Raw genomic sequence first — 22,294 nt, forward strand, 5'->3', positions numbered from 1 at the left:
TTGGTTCTGGATTCAGCTAAAGCCCAGGAAGGGAAGGGTCCTAAGTTTGTGTCTGCTCGGGAGAATGGCCCTGTAACTAGGTCGCATCCAGTTAGTGACTATGTAAAATCCCAGAGCCCAGACAATTCTGGTGCTTGTATTTTGCCTGTTGCTAGTGTGTTGCTGGGAAAGGGTGTCGCAACTCTGTCTAATCAGGGTGAGATCCTAGCCAGGGCACAAGGAGAGCATGAAGGTGATGTGATTGTGTTACCTACTGAGGGTGTGGAAACCTGTAGCAAGAAGGAAAAGATTCCTGAACTTGTGTGTGGCAAAGGGAAGGAGAATGCTTCTGACCTTTTCTCTAGGAAGTCTGTGAGTTTGCCTGAAAGGGGATTGTGTAGGAATCCGCCGGATGGGCCAGAGGTAATTCTGGATGTAAGGGAGACCCAGAAAGAGTCTGTTGTTGCTCAGGAAAATGTTCCTCTAGAGCAAGCCTTAGGGAAAGAGGGTAAGAGCAGAATTTCTGGGAGGGGTGAATTGTTGCATAGAAAAGCCCTCGGGAAAGGAATCCTCATGGAGTCTTTGCAAGCAGTTTACTGCCACTGAAGGGTGTGAAAGTGATTTAATCAAGAGAGTTTCAGTTCCTAACAGCCAGAAATTTTCTGTTGTGAATGGATCCACTGACTTTCCCGTTGAAAGATCCAGTGTGGAGAGCTTTGAGAAGGTCTCAGATGAAGTGAAAGCTGTTAAGAAAGTTAAACCGTCCTATAACCAAGTGGCTGTGTTTGGCCAGCTTGATGGGGAGAAGACCCAATCCCAGTTTGACCCCCTGGGGTTTTGGGGTGGCCAAAGGGCACAGGCCGCATAAACCTTCCCTTCCCACATGCGGCCTGCGAGTGCTATCGACCACCCCCGACCTAAGGGAGGGCATGAAACTGGAAGGGCCTGGTGTAACTCCTACCAAGAAATGGGAGAGATGCTGGGGCATCCATGGGAACGTTGGTGGCTTCGAACTTCCCCAGGTCACTGGCTAAAGTGACCCCGCTCAGTTCGATCTCGAAGGGGGGAGAGATGTGACGAAGTGGGACTGTTCTTAATGTTTCCTCTGAATAGTGTGGGGGTGCCTCAGTTTCCCCTATGAAGTTCTTAAGTATCTAGGGGGTGGGGTAAGGGTGTATGATCATTGCAGAGCCCTAGAGGGCATGTGTGTGCAGGAGTCTGGACACAGAGAATGGCCGACACCCTGTTTCCTGGCAACTGATGGCCAGAGCTCTTCCCCCCTGCAAGGTGAGAGCTAAAGGGTTGGAGAACAAAGGAATCAGGAGACCTCCTGGCCCGGGAAAGGAACAAAGCCCAGAGGAGGAGGGGCTGAAGGGAGTTTCAGTTTGGGGCTGGCTGGGACATGGAGTGAAGGGCAGACGTGGTTGTCTGGCTCACTGCCCCCCCAAAATGGACCCAGCTGAGGGGTCCTGTTCTCTGCACCTGCAAGCTCTGTTTTAGACCATGTTCCTGTCATCTAATAAACCTCTGTTTTACTGGCTGGCTGAGAGTCACGTCTGACTGCGAAGTTGGGGTGCAGGACCCTCTGGCTTCCCCAGGAGCCCCACCTGGGCGGACTCGCTGTGGGAAGCGCACGGAGGGGCAGAGGAGGCCGAATGCTCCGAGGTCAGACCCAGGAAGGTGGAAGCAGTGTGAGCTGTGTGTCCTGAAGACAGGCTGCTCACGGAAAGGCGACTGCCCCAGAGTCCTGACTGGCTTCATGGGGAGCAGTTCCAGAGCATCGCCCAGGGACTCCGTGACACCACCACTCCCCCACGGATCCACCAACCCCCAGGGAGGGGAACCCCCCACTGCACCGGGGATCCACTGACCCCCTGTCACAGACTCCCAGGTCATGCCCACTCTTGGCCCCGTGCAGTCCCTGGGGGGAGCCCCCTTCAGTGCGACAGCCCTTCTTGGGGGGCCACTCTCTCTCAGGAGTCCAGCCCCTCCACCTCCTGGAACTGCACCTCTCTGAGCCTTAGCCCACCTGTCTCTGCCATGGGCCCCCTCAGGGAGCCCCCTCGCTCTGGCCCCCCAGAGTCCCCACCCCCAGAGGGAATAATGCCCCCCCCCCCCCATTTTCTAGCCCTGAGCGACTCTGAGCCAGCGCAACTCAGGAGGGTCCGTGAGTGTCTGAACCCAGCACAGGAAACTCCCCAGCCTCAGGCCTGGCCTCCCCCAGCCCATCCAGGGGGGCTCTGCCTGCTCCCTCCCCCCAGCTGAGCCCCCATATCACCTCCCCCAAGCCCCGCCTCTGCCCTTTGTCTCGGTCGCTGGGGCCCCTCTCCTCCGCCCTTTGTTCCCCCCAGCCCTGTGTCCCCACAAGCCCCTCTCCCCTCCCCCCCTTAAACCAGCAACACCCAGGGAAACTGAGTCCCACCCCTCGGCCTGCAAACCACTGACAACCAAGCGCCCCCCACTTCGCCCCCCCGCAGGGGGAACCCCCCGGTCCTGCCCCTGGCGAATGACCCTCAGCCAGACACGTGCGTTGGGAGCGTGGGGGACCCGCACCGGGCTGAGCCTCCGGCGGCCCCCAGCCCAGCCCCCGCCCGGCCCCCAGCCCGAGCGGCCCGTCCGGCTGCCCCCAGCGGGGTCACCCCGCTGCTGGCTCAGGGGGCCCGGACCGGGGGGGGCCGGAGGGGCCTGGCCGGGTCCGGGGGGGCCCGGACCTGCCTCCACCGGCCCCGGCAGCCCCCCAGCGCCCACCTGCCCCCAACCTGCCCCCCAGCTGCCCCCGGGCGGGGCCGAGTCTCTCGGAAGCGGAAGCGGCGGCTCCTCCCCCAGCGCCGAGCCGAGCCGAGCCGAGCCGCGGCAGGTACCGGCCGGGCCGGGGGGGCTGCGGGTCGGGAGTGAGGGGCACTGGGGGGAGCAGGGGGCTCTGGTTCGGGAGGGGGGGCGGGAGGCTGCGGGTCGGGAGTGAGGGGGGGCGGGGGGCTGCGGGTCGGGAGTGAGGGGTGTAGGGGGCTGCGGTTCGGGAGTGAGGGGCACTGGGGGGAGCAGGGGGCTCTGGTTCGGGAGGGGGGGCGGGAGGCTGCGGGTCGGGAGTGAGGGGGGGCGGGGGGCTGCGGGTCGGGAGTGAGGGGTGTAGGGGGCTGCGGTTCGGGAGTGAGGGGCACTGGGGGGAGCAGGGGGCTGTGGTTCGGGAGTGTGGGGGGGCGGAGGGCTGCGGGTCGGGAGTGAGGGGTGCAGGGGGCTGCGGGTCGGGAGTGAGGGGCACTGGGTGGAGCAGGGGGCTCTGGTTCGGGAGTGTGGGGGGGCGGGGGGCTGCGGGTCGGGAGTGAGGGGCACTGGGGGGAGCAGGGGGCTGTGGTTCGGGAGTGAGGGGTGCAGGGGGCTGCGGGTCGGGAGTGAGGGGCACTGGGGGGAGCAGGGGGCTCTGGTTCGGGAGTGTGGGAGGGCGGGGGGCTGCGGGTCGGGAGTGAGGGGTGTAGGGGGCTGCGGGTCGGGAGTGAGGGGCACTGGGGGGAGCAGGGGGCTGCGGGTCGGGAGTGAGGGGCACTGGGGGGAGCAGGGGGCTGTGGTTCGGGAGTGAGGGGCACTGGGGGGAGCAGGGGGCTGCGGGTCGGGAGTGAGGGGCACTGGGGGGAGCAGGGGGCTCTGGTTCGGGAGTGTGGGAGGGCGGGGGGCTGCGGGTCGGGAGTGAGGGGTGTAGGGGGCTGCGGGTCGGGAGTGAGGGGCACTGGGGGGAGCAGGGGGCTGCGGGTCGGGAGTGAGGGGTGCAGGGGGCTGCGGGTCGGGAGTGTGGGAGGGCTGGGGGCTGCGGGTCGGGAGTGAGGGGCACTGGGGGGAGCAGGGGGCTGCGGGTCGGGAGTGAGGGGTGTAGGGGGCTGCGGGTCGGGAGTGAGGGGCACTGGGTGGAGCAGGGGGCTCTGGTTCGGGAGTGTGGGGGGGCGGGGGGCTGCGGGTCGGGAGTGAGGGGCACTGGGGGGAGCAGGGGGCTGTGGTTCGGGAGTGTGGGGGGGCGGGGGGCTGCGGGTCGGGAGTGAGGGGTGCAGGGGGCTGCGGGTCGGGAGTGAGGGGCACTGGGGGGAGCAGGGGGCTCTGGTTCGGGAGTGTGGGAGGGCGGGGGGCTGCGGGTCGGGAGTGAGGGGTGTAGGGGGCTGCGGGTCGGGAGTGAGGGGCACTGGGGGGAGCAGGGGGCTGTGGTTCGGGAGTGTGGGGGGGCGGGGGGCTGCGGGTCGGGAGTGAGGGGTGTAGGGGGCTGCGGTTCGGGAGTGAGGGGCACTGGGGGGAGCAGGGGGCTCTGGTTCGGGAGTGTGGGGGGGCGGAGGGCTGCGGGTCGGGAGTGAGGGGCACTGGGTGGAGCAGGGGGCTCTGGTTCGGGAGTGTGGGGGGGCGGGGGGCTGCGGGTCGGGAGTGAGGGGCACTGGGGGGAGCAGGGGGCTGTGGTTCGGGAGTGTGGGGGGGCGGAGGGCTGCGGGTCGGGAGTGAGGGGCACTGGGGGGAGCAGGGGGCTCTGGTTCGGGAGTGTGGGAGGGCGGGGGGCTGCGGGTCGGGAGTGAGGGGTGTAGGGGGCTGCGGGTCGGGAGTGAGGGGCACTGGGGGGAGCAGGGGGCTCTGGTTCGGGAGTGAGGGGTGCAGGGGGCTGCGGGTCGGGAGTGAGGGGTGCAGGGGGCTGCGGGTCGGGAGTGTGGGAGGGCTGGGGGCTGCGGGTCGGGAGTGAGGGGCACTGGGGGGAGCAGGGGGCTGCGGGTCGGGAGTGAGGGGTGTAGGGGGCTGCGGGTCGGGAGTGAGGGGCACTGGGTGGAGCAGGGGGCTCTGGTTCGGGAGTGTGGGGGGGCGGGGGGCTGCGGGTCGGGAGTGAGGGGCACTGGGGGGAGCAGGGGGCTGTGGTTCGGGAGTGTGGGGGGGCGGGGGGCTGCGGGTCGGGAGTGAGGGGTGCAGGGGGCTGCGGGTCGGGAGTGAGGGGCACTGGGGGGAGCAGGGGGCTCTGGTTCGGGAGTGTGGGAGGGCGGGGGGCTGCGGGTCGGGAGTGAGGGGTGTAGGGGGCTGCGGGTCGGGAGTGAGGGGCACTGGGGGGAGCAGGGGGCTCTGGTTCGGGAGTGTGGGGGGGCGGGGGGCTGCGGGTCGGGAGTGAGGGGTGCAGGGGGCTGCGGGTCGGGAGTGAGGTGCACCAGCGGGGCCGGGGGAGCCTAGGGTGTGGAGTTACGTGTCTGTGGGGCTGTGGGTCAGGCCCTGCCAGGCGTGGGGCACACGTGCGGGTGAGCAGTGCTGGCTGCAGCTTAGCTCTGCGGCTAGTCACCCCCGTCGGGGCTGGGCTGAGCGGTGGCTGGACTCCTTGGCCAGTGATACCCAGACGTGATCCACATGCGGGAGGTTGGGATGGCGCCTGAGCTCAGCCCATGTGCTGCCGAGCGCCCAGAAACCCCCCCAAAGCAGGGGCAGGCCCAGGAGTCCCGAATCCTGAGCCCTCGGGGGATCACAGTCCGGGCTGCGCTCCTGAGCCTGGCAGACGAAGGTCTGACCCGAGCCAGTTTCCCTGGGGTGGGGTGAATTAGCTGCTGGGGCATTTCCCAGGGTCGGCCTGGATTGTCCCCCACAACTGGCTTTGAGTCCCGCTGGGACGTTTGCCTAGAACGGCTCTAGTCTGATGGGGGGAATTCGGGGCGTCCTGTGGCCTGTGCTCGGCAGGGCGTCAGATCAGCTGATCCCGTCCATCTCGCCTGCCCTTGGGATCTGGTCTGACCCCGCTGCCCTCCCGAGTGACCCCCTCTCCTGTTCCTCTGTCTCCAGGTACTGGGAGTTGGTCCCCCGCAGCACCCCCGCATTGACACGGATGTCCCGGTCCTCAGGGGCACCCTCGGCCTGCAGCCAGAGGGTAAGGGCGCCATCCGGGGGCGCTGTTGGGCCTGCAGAGTGGTGCCCAGTGAGCTAGGAGGGGCGGATGGGATCCCGGGCTGGACAGGCCGTGGGTCTGATCCAGGAAAGATGGACTATGAATGGACTGAGGTCGGGTTGGCGGGAGGTCTTGAGTGGGGTTCCACGGGGATCGGTTCTGGGGCTGGTCTGTATTAATGAGCTGGATGAGAGAGCGTACTGATCAAATATGCAGATGACACAAACCTGGTGTGGGGGGGCACTGACACTTCGGAGGATAAAACTAAAATTTTATAGAAAGCCAAGAAAGACAAATGTAGGGTGCTCCGCCTAGGGAAGAGAAACCGAACGCACCAATGCAGCCTGGGGGAGAGCTGGCCTGGCAGCAGCGCGGCTGAGGAGCTGGGAGCAGGGGTGGGTCGCAGCCTCCGCACGAGTCAGCAGTGCGATGCTGTTAAAAGCAAATGCCATGTCCGGTTGCAGTAACAGAGGAAGTGCGTGCGAGTCACGGGAGGGGAGAGCACCACTCTGCTGCTGGCCAGGCCTCGGCTGGAGCACGGTGTCCAGTTTGGTCACCAGTGCCTAGGAAGGATGGAGAGAAACCGGAAAGGATCCAGACGCGAGTGTCAAAGAGGATCCAAGGGGTGGAATACAAGCCATACGAGCAAAGGCTGAAGGAACTGGGCATGTTTAGTCTGGAAGAGAGGAGATTGAGGGGGGACGTGACCGTGGTCTTCAGATCCTTGAAAGGACGCCACAGAAACGTGGAGAAAAATTGTTCTCTCTGGCCACAGAGGGCAGGGCAGGAGGCGATGGGATCAAACTCCAGCAGAGCAGGTTTAGATGAAGTCTCAGGAAGGACTTTCTAACTGTAAGACCAGGAGGACAATGGACCAGACGCCTCGGGAGGTCAGGGAAGCTCCCTCAGTGGAGGTTTTCCAGAGGAGGCTGGGTCTGTCTGGGATCGGTCAGAACCCACCAATCCTGCATCATCTCAGCAGGGCCAGACTAGCTGACCCCTGCGGTCCCTTCTAGCCCTTTGGGGCGGTGGTTCTAGGACAGGATGCCCAGGTAGATGGGCCTGTTGCCCAAGCTGCTACAGCAAATCCAGGGTCCCTGGCCACCTCTGGCAGGCTCGGATCGCAGAGGTGCCGTTGTGCACAGGGGCCCCCGGTGTGAGCAGAGGCCGAGGGTGCCCGTCCTGGAGATGCCCGGGGTGCCCGCGCTGGGGTGCCTGGCCAGGGTGCGGTTGCATTCAGCAGCTTCCCTCGTCCCCCTGTGGCTGAGCGTCACCCGGCCCCGGGCTCTCGCAGTTCGGTCGTGGTGCCCCTACCCTTGCTGAGGGAGCGTGGCGGGGCCTGAGGCCAGGAGCTGGGCTGTCAGGGCATGTGGTTCTGGATATACCGTGTATATATCCCAGAATATTGCCGCCAATGCAGCGTGTCTGATTACCTGCCCTGTAGGCGTATGTGTGCATTCGGTGCAAGGAGCTCCTGGCCCTCAGAGACCGCGTACAGGCTTTGGAGACCAGGCTGGCTAGCTGGAGGAGCTAAGGGAGACAGAGAGGTACATAGATGAGACTTTCCGGGATGCAGTAGAATGGTCCCACCCCCGGTCTGACAGCCCCTGTGCTGTTGAGGAGGATGAAAGTCCCAGGGAAGGAGAACATCCAACTGGAGCAGAGGGAAACGATCCCATAGTTGGGACCCTCCTTCCAGAAGATGTTATGGTATCCTCTTGTACTGGGGGATTCGATCATGAGAAACATAGATAGCTGGGTTTGCGATGACGGGGAGAACCGCATGGTGACTTGCCTGCCTGGTGCGAAGGTTGCAGATCTCTTGAGACATCTAGATAGACTTATGAGTAGAGCTGGGGAGAAGCCAGTGGTCATGGTACATGGAGGTACCAGTGACATAGGGAAGGGTAGGAGAGAGGTCCTGGAGGCCAGATTTAGGCTGCTAGGTAAGAGACTGAAGTCCAGGAACTCCATGGTAGCATTCAGGACAAGGTAGACAGGCAGAATTGCAGGGTCTCAATGCATGGGTGAGACCATCGTGTAGGGAGGAGGGGTTTAGATTTATTAGGAACTGGGGAAACTTTTGGAGTGGAGGAGCCTATACAGGAAGAATGGGCTCCACCTCAACCAAAACGGAACCAGATTACTGGCATGTCAAATTAACAAGATCGTAGAGCAGTTTTTAAACTAAGGGAAAGCCGACAGGTGTGGAGGAACATGTGGTTTGAACAGCGACATCCCTTAGGGGAGGCTCTATTAATGGAAATTTTCTATGTCCTAGTAAGGAGGAGAGGATGGAAGATGATAAAATATGCGTAGGATCTGATGAGAAACAGTCAAATGAAAAAGAGTCCCTTTCAATTACATTGTGTAATGGCAGACAGCTAAAAAGTGACACGTTTTTACAGTGCTTATATGCAATGCTAGAAGTCTAAATAATAAGATGGGTGAACTAGAGTGCCTCGTATTAAATGAGGATATGGATACAATCGGCATCACAGAAACTTGGTGGAATGAGGATAATCAATGGGACACAGTAATACCAAGGTACAAAACATATCGGAAGGACAGAACAGGTTGTGCTGGTTGGGAAGTGGCGCTGTATGTGAAAGAAAGAGTAGAATCAAATGATGTAAAAATCTTAAATGAACCAGACTGTGCCATAGAGTCTCTATGGATCGTAATTCCAGGCTCTAATAATAAGACGATAGCAGGAGGGAGCTGTTACCGACCAGGATGGTGAGAGTGACTGTGAAATGCTCAGCGAGATTAGAGAGGCTAGAAAATAAAAAACTCAATAATAATAATAATAAATAATAATGGGGGATTTCAGCTACCCCCATATTGACTGGCTACATGTCACCTCAGGACAGGATGCAGAGAGGAAGTTTCTTGACATCTTAAATGGCAGCTTCTTGGAGCAGCTAGTCCTGGAACCCACCAGAGGAGGGGCAATTCTTGATTTAGTCCTAAGTGGAGCACAGCATCTGGTCCAAGAGGTGAATATAGCTGGACTGCTTGGTAATTGTGACCATAATATAATTAAATTTAACATCCCTATGTGGGGAAAACACCCCAGTGGCCCAACCCTGTAGCATTTAATTTCAGAAAGGGGAACTACACAAAAATGAGGAGCTTAGTTAAACAGAAATTAAAAGGTCCAGCGCCAAAAGTGAAATCCCTGCAAGCTGCATGGAAACTTTTTAAAGACACCATAACAGAGGCTCAACTTAAGTGTATACCCCAAATTAGAAAACATAGTAAGAGAACCAAAAAAGTGTCCCCGTGGCTAACAACAAAGTAAAAGAAGCAGAGAGAGGCAAAAAGGCATCCTTGAAGAAGTGGAAATTAAATCCTAGTGAGGAAAATAGAAAAGAGCATAAACACTGGCAAGTGAAGTGTAAGAATATAATTAGGAAGGCCAAAAAAAATTTTGAAGAACAGCTAGCCAAATTCTTTTTAGGTGACAAATCTGAGGAACTGTCCCAGATTGAGGTGTCATTAGAGGAGGTTTGGGAACAAATTGATAAACTAAACAGTAATAAATCACCAGGACCCGATGGGATTCACCCAAGAGTTCTGAACAAACTCAAATGTGAAATTGCAGGACGACTAACTGTGGTAGGTAACCTATTGCTTAAATCAGCTTCTGTCCCAGATGGTTGGAGAATAGCTAATGTGACGCCAATTTTTAAAAAGGGCTCCAGAGGTGATCCCAGCTATTACAGGCTGGTAAGCCTCACTTCAGTACCGGGCAAACTGGTTGAAATTATTGTAAAGAACAAAATTGTCCGACACAGAGATGAACATAATTTATTGGGAAAGAGTCAACATGGTTTTTGTAAAGGGAAATCATGCCTCACCAATCTGCTAGAATTCTTTGACCCTACGAAGCCAGGCAGGACTCTGGGGAAACCTCCTCTGTGAGAGCAGCCTGTCCCCAGGGCAAACAGCTCACACAACTTCCACCTTCCTGGGTCTGACCTCGGAGCATTCAGCCTCCTCTGCCCCTCTGTGCTCTTCCCACAGTGAGTCCGCCCAGGCGGGGTCCTGGGGAAGCCAGAGGGTCCTGCCCCCCAACTCCGCAGTCAGACGTGACTCTCAGCCAGCCAGCAAAACAGAGGTTTATTAGATGACAGGAACATGGTCTAACACAGAGCTTGTAGGTACAGAGAACCGGACCCCTCAGCTGGGTCCATTTTGGGGGGCAGTGAGCCACGTCTGCCCTTCACTCCATGTCCCCAGCCAGCCCCAAACTGCCTCCCCCTCCAGCCCCTCCTCCTCTGGGCTTTGTCCCTTTCCCGGGCCAGGGGGGCACCTGATTCCTTTGTTCTCCAACCCTTTAGCTCTCACCTTGCAGGGGGGAAGGGCCCAGGCCATCAGTTGCCAGGAAACAGGGTGTCGGCCATTCTCTGTGTCCAGACCCCTGCACACACCTGCCCTCTAGGGCTCTGCAATGATCATACACCCTTATCCCACTCCCTAGATACTTAAGAACTGCCTAGGGGAAACTGAGGCACCCCCTCACTATTCAGAGGAAACATTAAGAACAGTCCCACTAGTGAAAAAGTTTTTCCGAATATCCAACCTAAACCTCCCCCACTGCGACTTGAGACTATTACTCCTTGTTCTGTCATCAGCTACCACTGAGAACAGTCTAGATCCATTCTCTGTGGAACCCCCTTTCAGGTAGTTGAAAGCAGCTATCAAATCCCCCCTCATTCTTCTCTTCCGCAAACTAAACAATCCCAGTTCCCTCAGCCTCTCCTCATAAGTCATGTGCTCCAGCCCCCTCATCGTTTTTGTTGCCCTTCGCTGGACTCTCTCCAATTTATCCACATCCTTCTTGTAGTGTGGGGCCCAAAACTGGACACAGTACTTCAGATGAGGCCTCACCAGTGTCGAATAGAGGGGAACGATCACATCCCTCGATCTGCTCGCTATGCCCCTACTTATACATCCCAAAATGCCATTGGCCTTCTTGGCAACAAGGGCACACTGTTGACTGATATCCAGCTTCTCGTCCACTGTACCCCCTAGGTCCTTTTCTGCAGAACTGCTGCCGATCCATTCGGTCCCTAGTCTGTAGCGGTGCATGGGATTCTTCCGTCCTAAGTGCAGGACTCTGCACTTGTCCTTGTTGAACCTCATCAGATTTCTTTTGGCCCAATCCTCTAATTTGTCAAGGTCCCTCTGTATCCTATCCCTACCCTCCAGCGTATCTACCTGTACTCCCAGCTTAGTGTCATCTGCAAAAGTTGCTGAGGGTGCAATCCACACTATCCTCCAGATCGTTAATGAAGATATTGAACAAAACTGGCCCCAGGACCGACCCTTGGGGCACACCGCTTGATACCGGCTGCCAACTAGACATGGAGCCATTGATCACTACCCGTTTCAGGTTGGAAAAGAGACGGCTAAGGGGAGATATGATTGAGGTCTATGAAATTGTGGCTGGTGCAGAGAAAGTGAATAAGGAAGTGTTGTTTACTCCTCATACAACAAGAACTGTATCAAGTATCAGGGGGTAGCCGTGTTTGTCTGTATCCACAAAAACAACAAGGAGTCTGGTGACACCTTAAAGACTAACAGATTTGTTTGGGCATAAGCTTTCATAGGTAAAAAACCACTAGGGGTCACCAAATGAAATTAACAGGCAGCAGGTTTAAAACAAACAAAAGGAAGTATTTCTTCACACAACGCACAGTCAACCTGTGGAACTCCTTGCCAGAGGATGTTGTGACCATAACAGGGTTCAAGAAAAGAATTAGATACATTCATGGATAGGTCCATCAATGGCTATCAGCCAGGATTGGCAGGGATGGTGTCTCTAGCCTCTGTTTGCCAGAGCTGGGAGTGGGCCACAGGGGATGGATCACTGGATGATGCCCTGTTCTGTTCACTCCCTCAGGGGCACCTGGCATTGGCCACTGTTGGGAGACAGGACACTTGGCTAGATGGACCTTTGCTCTGACCCAGTAGGACTGTTCTTGTGTTGTTATGGATGTGCCCCTGGCTGGCTGCACCCAGGGCCAGGGCCAGGCCCAGCCGTGTGCTCTGTGCCGGGCCGGCCTTCACGCCAGCATCTCTCCCTTCCCAGGGTGCCTGGGGCTATGTCGCGGCCGCTGAGCCAGAGGAGCGACCTGGCCAATGACAACAGCTGCCCGGGGCTGAGCTTGGCGCTGCGGGCGCCCCACAGCGAGCTGCTGAATGGCACACTGCTGTGCCAGGCCTCGCCCCCGGGGCACCGCCCCTGCGCCTGCCCCGCCCTACACAGCGCCCTGGGTCCGGGCCCCCCGCCTGCGGAGGAGCCCGCCAACGCCAAGTGGGTGAAGGACGGGCAGAACCAGCTGCGCCAGGCGGCCGAGCAGGACCAGAACCGCAACGAGCTTGGCCCCCTGGCCACGGCGCTGCTCAGTGACCTGCCCTTGGGGGGCTCGGAGGAGGAGGAGGACGACGCCGACTCCACCCCGGTGCAGAGCGACCCCATCACGGCTGAGTCGGAGCAGAGCTCGGAGCGCGCGCCCCGCGAGCCCGGCAAGAGCGCCAGCCTGCTCTTCGGCCCGCGGGCCAGCGCCCCCAGCGACGAGGACTCCAGCTGGGCCACGCTGAGCCAGGGCAGCCCGGCCTGCAGCTCCCCCGACGACACAGGTAGGGGCAGGCCGGGGCCCACGGGCTCGCTCAGCTCCTCTGCTGGCCCGGCACTGGGGGGCAGAACCGCCAGACGCTGCGGGGACGCGGGGAAGCTCTGCACGGACGCATGGGGGGGGGGCGGAGCTCTACACGGTTGGATGGAGGGGGCGGAGCTCTGCACGGATGCATGGATGCAGGGGGCGGAGCTCTACACGGTTGGATGCAGGGGGCGGAGCTCTGCACGGGCGGATGGAGGGGGGGGCGAAGCTCTGCACGGGCGGATGGACAGATCAATGGGGGTGTCCCTGCCAGGCCCATGGGGGGGACCCCTGTACTGGGCTGGGCCCTGGGCACCCGTAACTCACAGGGGAGGCCCATGGCCTCCGAGGCTGGGCCGTTGGCACCTGCGACCCGTCTCTGTCCAGGGCTCCCTGCTGCGAATCAGGCCCGGCCAGGCCCCGGCGAGGGGCTGGTGCGTCCCTGTCAGGGCGCGACGCTCCCCGGGACCCTGGCAGGTCCCCCTTGACCAGTCACCTGGCTACTGGCTGCCCGGGCGCCGTGACAGCGAGGGGGGCTCTCTCTGGGGTTCGGCCCCCTGGGACCGAACATCGGAGCCTCCAGCACGCCTGACTCTGCCGGGGGCCCCGCAGGGAGCCCCAAGCTGGGGGTGCTGGCCCCGCCCTGAGTGACGCCAGGCAGGACTCTGGGGCAGCGTCTGCCCTCAGGGCACCTGTCCCAGGGCAAGGACCCCTTCCCCCCACATCCTGCTGCCCCCCCATATGGACCCCCTCCCCACATACCTCCCACTGCCCAGTCAGTGGCGGGGGGGTGCTGTGACCTGGCCAGCCGCATGGAGCGGGGGGCCCAGGGCCGCAGCACCCACCGTAGGAGCTGGGGCCCCGGCAGTCTCTGGCCAGCTTCACCAGAGGAGTCGCCTCGCTGAGTAGGTGGGCGGGGGAGCTGGGTCAGGACTCCTGGGTCCCTTCCAGATCAGACAGGAGCCATGGACCTTACCCCACTCCCCCACAGGACTGGTGCCCCCCAGAGGGGACAGGCCTCATGTCTCATTCCTGGCCCCACAGCCAGCCAGTCCCCGCCCTGGGCCTGGATGAGGGATGGGGGCCCCTAGAGGGGCACTGGCAGAGCTGGGGGAGCCCAGGGCTGTGGGTCGGGAGTGAGGGGCACCGGCAGGGCTGGGGGGGAAGATACTATGTGGGGCACAGGAGTAGTTACATGAGAACGGCCAGACTGGGTCAGCGCGACGGTCCATCCAGCCCAGTGTCCCGTCCCCTGTCCCCCTGCGACGCAGCAGGGACTGAGGGGGGCGGATTGACCTGGGGGTGTCGCAGGGGAGTTTTGCTGGGACTGTCTGCATTGGGGATGGGATAGAAGTGGGGCGTCACTGGAGGGACGATACCTGAGCCTGTCACCTGAGCCAGGAGGGGGGTGCAGGGTCGTGACTCCCCCTCACTCTGTGACACCCCCGTTCCCAGCTTCTGGCAAACAAAGGCTAGGGACACCCCTGGGCCCCGGGCTGGCCTGTCCCCCCCCAGAGCACGGAGCCCCCCCGGGCTGGCCTGTCCCCCCCCAGAGCACGGAGCCCCTCCGGGCTGGCCTGTTCCACCACAGCACGGAGCCCCCCCCCGGGTTGGCCTGTCCCCCCCAGAGCACGGAGCCCCCCCCCGGGCTGGCCTGTTCCCCCAGAGCATGGAGCCCCCCGGGCTGGCCTGTCCCCCCCAGAGCACGGAGCCCCCCCCGGGCTGGCCTGTCCCCCCAGAGCAGGGAGCCCCCAGTGCAAACCAGCCAACGCTCCTTTGCCCGGGAGGCGACCCAGACCCCCCCACTGAGCTCCGTTGGAGGGGGGCGGGGACGGTGTGTGGAAGCCAGCTGCAGCGAGCTCCATGCAGCTCGCAGGGCCCCCGTCCCGGGGGAGGCAGCCGGAGGCACCGGGGAGGGCACGGTGCTGCGCAGAGCCAGGCAGGAGGCTGTTTACGCTGCTCCCGGCCAGCTGTGCCCACGGGGGCGGGTGGCACCGGCTGCCAGCACCACGTACAGCTCGGATCCCTGCCAGGCCGTCGCTCGCTGGCTGCTCGCCCGGGAAGGGAGCTGGGAGCGGGGCACAGCCAGGCTCTGGGAGCGACCGCGGACGCTGCCCGCCTGTCCCAACACCAGAGGAGCCCCGGGCAGGGTGAGCTCTCAGGGGCTGCGTCACGGGGCCTGGGCTTGTTTGCAGGCTGCTTTGGGGCCAGGGCTCGGACCCGGGCCATGGGCTGGGTGCAGGGCCGGGCTCTGCCGGGGCGCCCGGCGTGATCCTCAGGCCCTCTGCCCCGCACATCTGTCTGGGTGTGCAGGGACTGTCCACAGAGACTGTACAGCGCCTGGGGCGTCGGCTGGGGGGCTCTGTGGGGTGCCTGGTGTGTCGGGGCCCTGAGCTCAGTGTGGTGGGGGGTCTGTGTCTATGGTGCCTTAAGGACAAAGGAGCATCGGCTGGTTTGCGCTGGGGGCTCTGTGCTGTGGGGGAACAGGCCGGCCCCGGGGGCTCCATGCTCTGGGGGTGTCATGGAGCATGGGGGAGTTGGGCCCTGCACCCCCCACTTCCTGCGATTCCCCGGGACTCTCAGCCAGCCACTAACACAGAAGGTTTATGAGACGACAGGAACATGGTCCAAACCAGAGCTTGTAGGTGCAGAGAACAGGACCCCTCAGCTGGGTCCGTCTTGGGGGGCAGTGAGCCCAGAGCCCCAACTGGGCCTCCCTCCGTTTCCCCAGCCAGCTCCAAACTGAAACTCTCCAGCCCCTCCTCTGGCCTTTGTCTCTCTCCCGGGCCAAGAGGCCACCTGATCCCTTTGTTCTCCAGCCCCTTCAGTCAGCACCAGGCCATTGGTGGCCAGGAGGCAGGGTGTTGGCCATTCTCTGTGCAGACACCATCGCACTGGCCCTCTGGGGCTCTGCAGCAATCACACCCCCTGATCCCACCAGCTAGAGACTTAAGAAATGCACAGGGGAAACTGAGGCACCCCCACAGTGTTCAGAGAAAACATTAAGAACATTCCCGCTTCGTCACAGGGGCACCGGCTGGCTCTGGGGGGACAGGCCGGCCAAGAAGGGCTGGAAGCTGAATCCAGGGACATGCATGATCAGTGGAACCGTCTGTCACAGCTCCACCAGCTCTTGCCCGGCTCCAGGACAGGCCCTGGCAGGCCCCCTGCGGGTCACACTCGCTGGGGTCAGCCCCTGGCTCCCCCCTTCCCGGGACCGACCCTCGGAGCCCCCAGCCCCCACCTCACGCCGGGAGCTCCCTCGGCGAGTCCCCCTGGGTGGGACCCCGGCGGGAGACTTGTGCCCCAAGGGAGCCAGGCACCCCCCTGCCTGACTCTGCAGTGACTCAGCCAGCGGGTAGCAGCAGGGGGGTGCCTGGGGGTCTGGACCCAGCGCAGAGAGTTAGAGCCTGGGCCAGCCGGGTCGGATCAGAGCCCAGAGCCCCCCGGCCCCTCTGTAATCCCTGTCCAGGAGCGTCTCCTGCTTCCGGCAGCCCCCCACTTCCCAACCCCTCTCTCCAGCCCCTCCTCCACCCTTTGCTCTCCGGCTGGTCGCAGGGGCTGGCTCCCTGCCGAGCGGGACTCATCCCTGGGCGTTAGTTGCTAGGTGCCAAATGTCCGGGCAGTTGGAGGGGCCGTTGTCTTGTGGGGCTCCCCATGGCCGTGGGCCCCAGGCAGCCAGGCGCTGTCACAGCCGATCTCTGGGTCTCTGCCAGCCACCTTTCCCCACCTAGTGAGGATGTTATGGAAAGTCCCCCTGTGTCATGGCTTCTGCCGGGGGCACTGCTGGGGTCGCTGGCCCCTGGTGCCCCTCAAGCCGGGCTGGAGGCCTCCTGGGAAGAGGCTTCAGCCCAACCCGAGTCTCTGGGCTCAGTGCAGGGGGACAACACGGGCATTTGTTGGCAATATTTATATGAAGCCTCGGTGTGCCTCAGTTTCCCTGGTGTGCCTCGTTGTTTCCCGGGCGGGAGGGAAGGGACTGAGTTTGCTCTTGGGGAGGCGAAGGAACACAGGTGGGGGTCACCTGCTTGTCTGGGGGGACTGAGGAGTCATTAAAGTGCTTGAAACTCACCCAAATTGACAAGTGCCCGTCCCATGGGGGGATGCAGAGGACAAAGGCTGGTGGAGGGGCTGCAGCTCCGGGTGGGGGAGGTGGCCCTGCAGCCCTGGCTGGGTTTGGGGGAGGGGGCCCTGCAGCTTCTGGCGGGGTGGGGGGGGCTGCACCCCCGGCTGGGTTTCTCGGTCTGTCCCTGTGGGTGGGGCAGCCCATGGCAGGAGCTGCTCGTCAGTGCTGGGCCGTGCAGGGGGAGGGGCAGGCGGCTGCGTCCCCCTTGCTCATGGGGAGGCTAAGCTGGGACGCATTCGGCCCAATGATCACTATCACTGTGGGCTCGGCTGGATCTGGCTGGTGCCCGGCTCGGCTGGGTCTGGGCTCGGCTGGGTCTGGCTGGTGCCCAGCTCGGCTGGATCTGGGCTCGGCTGGGTCTGGTGCCCGGCTCGGCTGGGTCTGGTGCTCGGCTGGGTCTGGTGCCCGGCTCGGCTGGGTCTGGGCTCGGCTGGGTCTGGCTGGTGCCTGGCTCGGCTGGGTCTGGTGGCTGGCTCGGCTGGGTCTGGGCTCGGCTGGGTCTGGTGCCCGGCTTGGCTGGGTCTGGGCTTGGCTGGGTCTGGTGCCCGGCTTGGCTGGGTCTGGTGCCCGGCTTGGCTGGGTGTGGCTGGCGGGGACGACAAGGGGACTGTGTCGTAGGCAGAGGCTCGGAGGCGTCTGACTTGGTGCCGTCCGGACGAGGCTCTGCCCGGGCACCGCCCATCGTTGTAACGGGGGCCCCGGGTTCCAGGGCTGTTCCCGGGGTCCCGCAGGGGCTGTTACCAGCCCGGTGCTCGCCACGCGCTGGCCTGGGCTGCAGGCGGCGATCCCGTCACCGCCGGGAAATGGGGGGGTAACGGGGGGCTGGCTGTGCCCCGAGCGAGCTGGCGCTGGGGCCATGCGAGTTGATCGAGCCGAGCCCAGGTCACGCCGGGGAGCCCCGGGCCTGGCTGGGGGCTGGTCCTGGGAAGCAGCCACCCTGGAAAGGGCTGGGGGGCTGAGCTGAGGGTGGCCCTGGGGGGACGAGTGGGCAGAGTGAGGGACAGGGCGGTGGGGTGGCGGCTGGGCTGGAGCCTGGGCCGATGTTGGGGCCTCGTCCTGCCCCGGCTCCGGCCCATGCCAACTCCCCCGGGGTGCCTGGCCCCACTTACCCCCCACCCTCCACAGACGCCTCCTGGGCCCACAACGCCTTCGAGACGGACTCAGACCTGCCGGCCGGATGGGTGAGGGTGCAGGACGCCTCGGGCACCTACTACTGGCATATCCCCACGGGCACCACGCAGTGGGAGCCGCCCACAGACCTGGGGCAGGGCGAGGGGGGCCGCGGCCCCGACCGTGACTCCCAGGGGAACACGCCCACCGAAGAGCAGCAGGTGAGAGCCCCGTGGATGCCCCCCACCCTGGGGAGATGCTGCCAGTATCCTAGGGGCCACCCCTCCTTCAGGGGAGACACTGCTGGCACCCCAGGGACCCCCCACCCTGGGGAGACGCTGCCAGGGCCCCAGGGACCCCCCACCCTGGGGAGACGCTGCCAGTGCCCCGGGGACCCCCCCACCCCTGGGGTGCAGAGGGCCATGCCTCAGGTGCCCTGGGGATCCTCGACCCCTCAGGGGACAAATTTCAGAGTAGCAGCCGTGTTAGTCTGTATTCGCAAAAAGAAAAGGAGGACTTGTGGCACCTTAGGGACTAACCAATTTATTTGAGCATAAGCTTTCGTGGGCTACAGTTCACTTCATCAGGGGACAAAGAGATGCTGCCCTGGTGTCCCCCTACCTCTGGGCAGCCCTGGGAATTCCCCCCACGAGGCAGAGGGCGATACCCATCAGGGGCAGACAGACACCCCCTAACCCTGGGGCAGGCCACTGATCCGCACTGGCTGGTTTCTGTCCCGCTGTTCAGCTCACCTGGACGGGCTTTGTGGAGGCCGAGCGCTTGGCGGATGCCGAGGGCTGGAAGGTGAGTGCAGCACTGCGGGGCAGGGCCGGTGTCCGGGGCGCCCAGGCCGGGCAGGGCAGGCCGGGCAGCAATCGGGGTGCTCACCACCCAGCCACTGGCTGGAGAACGGCAGCAAAGCACAGGCCAGGTCGCTGTGGGCACCACGTCCCGTTGGGGGGGCAGGGACCAGGCCTGTGTCCTGGGGGCGGGGGCATTCTGTAATATTTGTATTAAGCCCTTGTGTGCCTCAGTTTCCCTCTGTTCTTTGCACGGCCACCCAGTGAGCGGTGTGGGGGAGTCGCCCCCTGTCTGGGCAGAAGGATGCGGGGGAAACGAACTCAGATCTTCAGAGGATCAGAAAGACGAAGCCCTGAACAATCCCCTCTAAGAGGGTGGGACGCGGGGCCAGGGAGCGAGGGGACAGGGGAACAGAGCTTGGGCTGGTGTCCCACAGCTGGGCTGGCTCCTCTCACTGGCTTCCTCTGATGTCTCATGGATTAGCCCCCCACCCCTGCCTCTGGCCCGTGGCTTAGCCCCACCCCTAACCAGCCACGGCCTGGCAGCCAGTAGCCAGGTGACTGGTCAAGGGGACCTGCCGGGGTCCCGGGGAGCATCGCGCCCTCACGGGGACGCACCAGCCCCTCGCCAGGGCTTGGCTGGGCCGGATTTGCGGCAGGGAGCCCCGGATAGAGACGGGTCGCTGGTGCCAACAGCCCAGCTGTCACGGGGTCCCCGAGCGATGATCTGGAGCTGCTCCCTACGAAGCCAGTCAGGACTCTGGGGAAGTCTCCTCTCTGTGAGCAGACTGTCTTCAGGACACACAGCTCCCCCGGCTCCACCTTCCTGGGTCTGACCTCGGAGCATTCAGCCTCCTCCGCCCCTCCGTGCGCTTCCCCCAGCGAGTCCGCCCAGGCGGGGTCCTGGGGAAGCCAGAGGGTCCTGTCCCCCAACTCCGCAGTCAGACGGGACTCTCAGCCAGCCAGTAACACAGAAGGTTTATTAGATGACAGGAACATGGTCTAACACAGAGCTTGTAGGTGCAGAGAACAGGACCCCGCAGCCGGGTCCATCTTGGGGGGCAGTGAGCCAGACAACCCGTCTGCCCTTCACTCCATGTCCCCTGCCAGCCCCAAACTGAAACTCCCTCCAGCCCCTCCTCCTCTGGGCTTTTTTCCTTTCCCGGGCCAGGAGGTCTCCTGATTCCTTTGTTCTCCAACCCTTTAGCTCTCACCTTGCAGGGGGGAAGGGCCCAGGCCATCAGTGGCCAGGAGACAGAGTGTCGGCCATTTATGTACCCTGGCCCTTTGCTCTGCAACAATCACACCCCCTTATCCCACCCCCTAGAGACTTAAGAAATGCTGAGGGGAAACTGAGGCACCCCCACGTATTCAGAGGAGACATTAAGAACAGTCCCACTTCACACCAGCCTCGGAGGCCACGGGCCTCCCCTATGAGCTGCGGGGGCCTGGGGCCCGGCCCAGTACAGGGGTCACCCCCAAGGCCTGGCATAGGCCGGGCACAGAGCAGACCTGGATTCTGAGGGGCAGGGAGGCCTGAGCTGTGACCCTGAGTGTGGCAGACAGTGGGGGCGAGGGGACCGGGCAATGGGGCGAGGGGAGGGGACTAGTGTCACAGAGTGTGGGGGAGTTGGGCCCTGCACCCCCCACTCCCTGCGATTCACCGGGACTCTCAGCCAGCCAGTAACACAGAAGGTTTATTAGGCGACAGGAACCTGGTCCAAACCAGAGCTTGTAGGTACAGAGACCAGGACCCCTCAGTCAGGTCCGTCTTGGGGGTGGGGAGCCTAGACCCCGACCCCGGGTCTCCCTCCATTTCCCCAGCCAGTTCCAATCTGAAACCCCCTCCAGCCTTCACATCCAGCCACCCCCCCACCCCCCGGTCCTTCCTCCAGCCTTTGTCCAGGTTCCTGGGCACGTGTCACCTGGCCCCAACCCCTTCCTGGGCTCAGGGCCCCTGCTCAGGTATCGTCCCTCGACATCACCCCCTGATACCCCCCCACCATCCAGCACCAACGCAGCCAGTCCCAGTCAAATTCCCCCCAACATCGCCAGGTCAATGCGCCCCACTCTCTGCTGCATCATACGCACCACATAGACACTGGTGCAATACAAAGGGAAACTGAGGCACACAGCATTCATGCAAAACAGTAAGACTCACATAGGCTCACATACAACATAACAAGGGAAAATCCCTGGGCAGGGCAGGGCCACGAGGGGTCCCAGGGTGGGTTGCCAGGGGTCCCAGGGCAGGGCTGTGAGGGGTCCCAGGGGCAGGGCGGGGCCGCCAGGGGCAGGGCAGGGCTGCGAGGGGTCCCTGGGCAGGGCAGGGCCACGAGGGGTCCCAGGGCAGGGCAGGGCAGGGCCGTGAAGGGTCCCAGGGCAGGGTCGCCAGGGGTCCCAGGGCAGGGCAGGGCCGCGAGGGGTCCCAGGGCAGGTCGCCAGGGGTCCCAGGGCAGGGCAGGGCCGCGAGGGGTCCCAGGGCAGGGTTGCCAGGGGTCCCAGGGCAGGGCAGGGCCGCGAGGGGTCCCAGGGCAGGGTCGCCAGGGGTCCCAGGGCAGGGCAGGGCCGCGAGGGGTCCCAGGGCAGGGTCGCCAGGGGTCCCAGGGCAGGGCAGGGCTGCGAGGGGTCCCAGAGCAGGGTCTGTCCATCCTGACACGCTGTGACTCTCTGTTCCTTGCCCAGGACGTCCCGTCGGAGGAGGGGACCCCGGAGCCCGGGCAGCAGGGCTTGGAGCAGCCCACCCTGCACCTGGCACTGCTGAGCCTCACGTGAGTAGGGCAGGGCTGCAGGACCCATGGGCTGGGGGTGACGGAGATCAGCCCAGGGGCCCGTCCTGTGGGGTGCGGGGGGCCAGGCGCCAGGCAGTGCCCAGGGCATCACCAGCCTCTCTTGCTCTTCCTCAGCGCCCCGAAAGCCGAGGAACAGACGCTGCATCTGGGCTCGCCCCTGGGCTCCAAGGTACGGCTGCCGGGTTACGGTCGTCATGGCGCCGGGGCAGCAGGGGCTGCCGGGTTACGGTTGTCATGGCGCCGGGGCAGCAGGGGCTGCTGGGTTACTGTCGTCATGGCGCTGGGGCAGCAGGAGATGCTGGGTTACGGTCGTCATGGCGCTGGGAGGAGCTGCCAGCTAAGTACAGCAAGTGAATCCATTTAGCCTGGTATGATTCACCCCTGGGTCAGACCCTGGGCCCAGCCAGCCCATGTCTCCCTCCGCCCCCCTCGGTCAGACCCCGGGCCCTCCAGTGGCTGGCGGTGGTGACTCTGCCAGGAGGGGGAGAGTCGGTGGGGGGTAGCCGGGGGGCTGTGCCAGGTGGGGGGGCTGGCGGTGGGGCTCTGCCAGGAGGGGGAGAGTCAGTGGGGGGTAGCCGGGGGGCTGTGCCAGGTGGGGGGGCTGGCGGTGGTGACTCTGCCAGGAGGGGGAGAGTCGGTGGGGGGGTGGCCGGGGGGCTGTGCCAGGTGGGGGGACTGGCGGTGGGGCTCTGCCAGGAGGGGGAGAGTCGGTGAGGGGGTAGCCGGGGGGCTGTGCCAGGTGGGGGGGTTGCCGGGGGCTGTGCCAGGAGGGGGAGAGTCAGTGGGGGGGTGTCACGGAGTGTGGGGGAGTCCAGGCCCTGCACCCCTCTTCCTGGGATTCACTGAGACTCTCAGCCAGCCAGTAAAACCGAAGGTTTATTGGACAACAGGAACACAGTCCAAAACAGAGCTTGTGGGTACACCCAGGACCCCTCAGT

At 63.1% G+C, this 22,294-nt stretch overlaps 1 protein-coding gene across 3 annotated transcripts in view; it reads left to right on the forward strand.

Moving 5' to 3' along the window:
• The first annotated feature begins 2,773 nt into the window (after window positions 1-2,773).
• APBB1 (amyloid beta precursor protein binding family B member 1) overlaps window positions 2,774-22,294 on the forward strand; it is a 37,270-nt gene continuing 17,749 nt past the window's right edge. For 2 of the 3 annotated variants that reach the window (XM_074953910.1, XM_074953922.1), the window contains exons 1-7: window positions 2,783-2,836; window positions 5,755-5,839; window positions 11,958-12,508; window positions 17,780-17,985; window positions 18,512-18,568; window positions 21,250-21,335; window positions 21,471-21,525. In XM_074953910.1, coding sequence (XP_074810011.1) covers window positions 11,971-12,508; window positions 17,780-17,985; window positions 18,512-18,568; window positions 21,250-21,335; window positions 21,471-21,525 — 942 coding nt within the window. In that variant the 5' untranslated portion in view covers window positions 2,783-2,836; window positions 5,755-5,839; window positions 11,958-11,970. Of the gene's footprint in view, window positions 2,837-5,754; window positions 5,840-11,957; window positions 12,509-17,779; window positions 17,986-18,511; window positions 18,569-21,249; window positions 21,336-21,470; window positions 21,526-22,294 lie in introns of all 3 variants that reach the window. The other variant, XM_074953917.1, reaches the window with a different exon arrangement.

This window comes from Natator depressus, chromosome 1 (genome assembly GCF_965152275.1).
Source record: "Natator depressus isolate rNatDep1 chromosome 1, rNatDep2.hap1, whole genome shotgun sequence".
Classification (NCBI taxonomy): Eukaryota; Metazoa; Chordata; order Testudines; family Cheloniidae; genus Natator; species Natator depressus.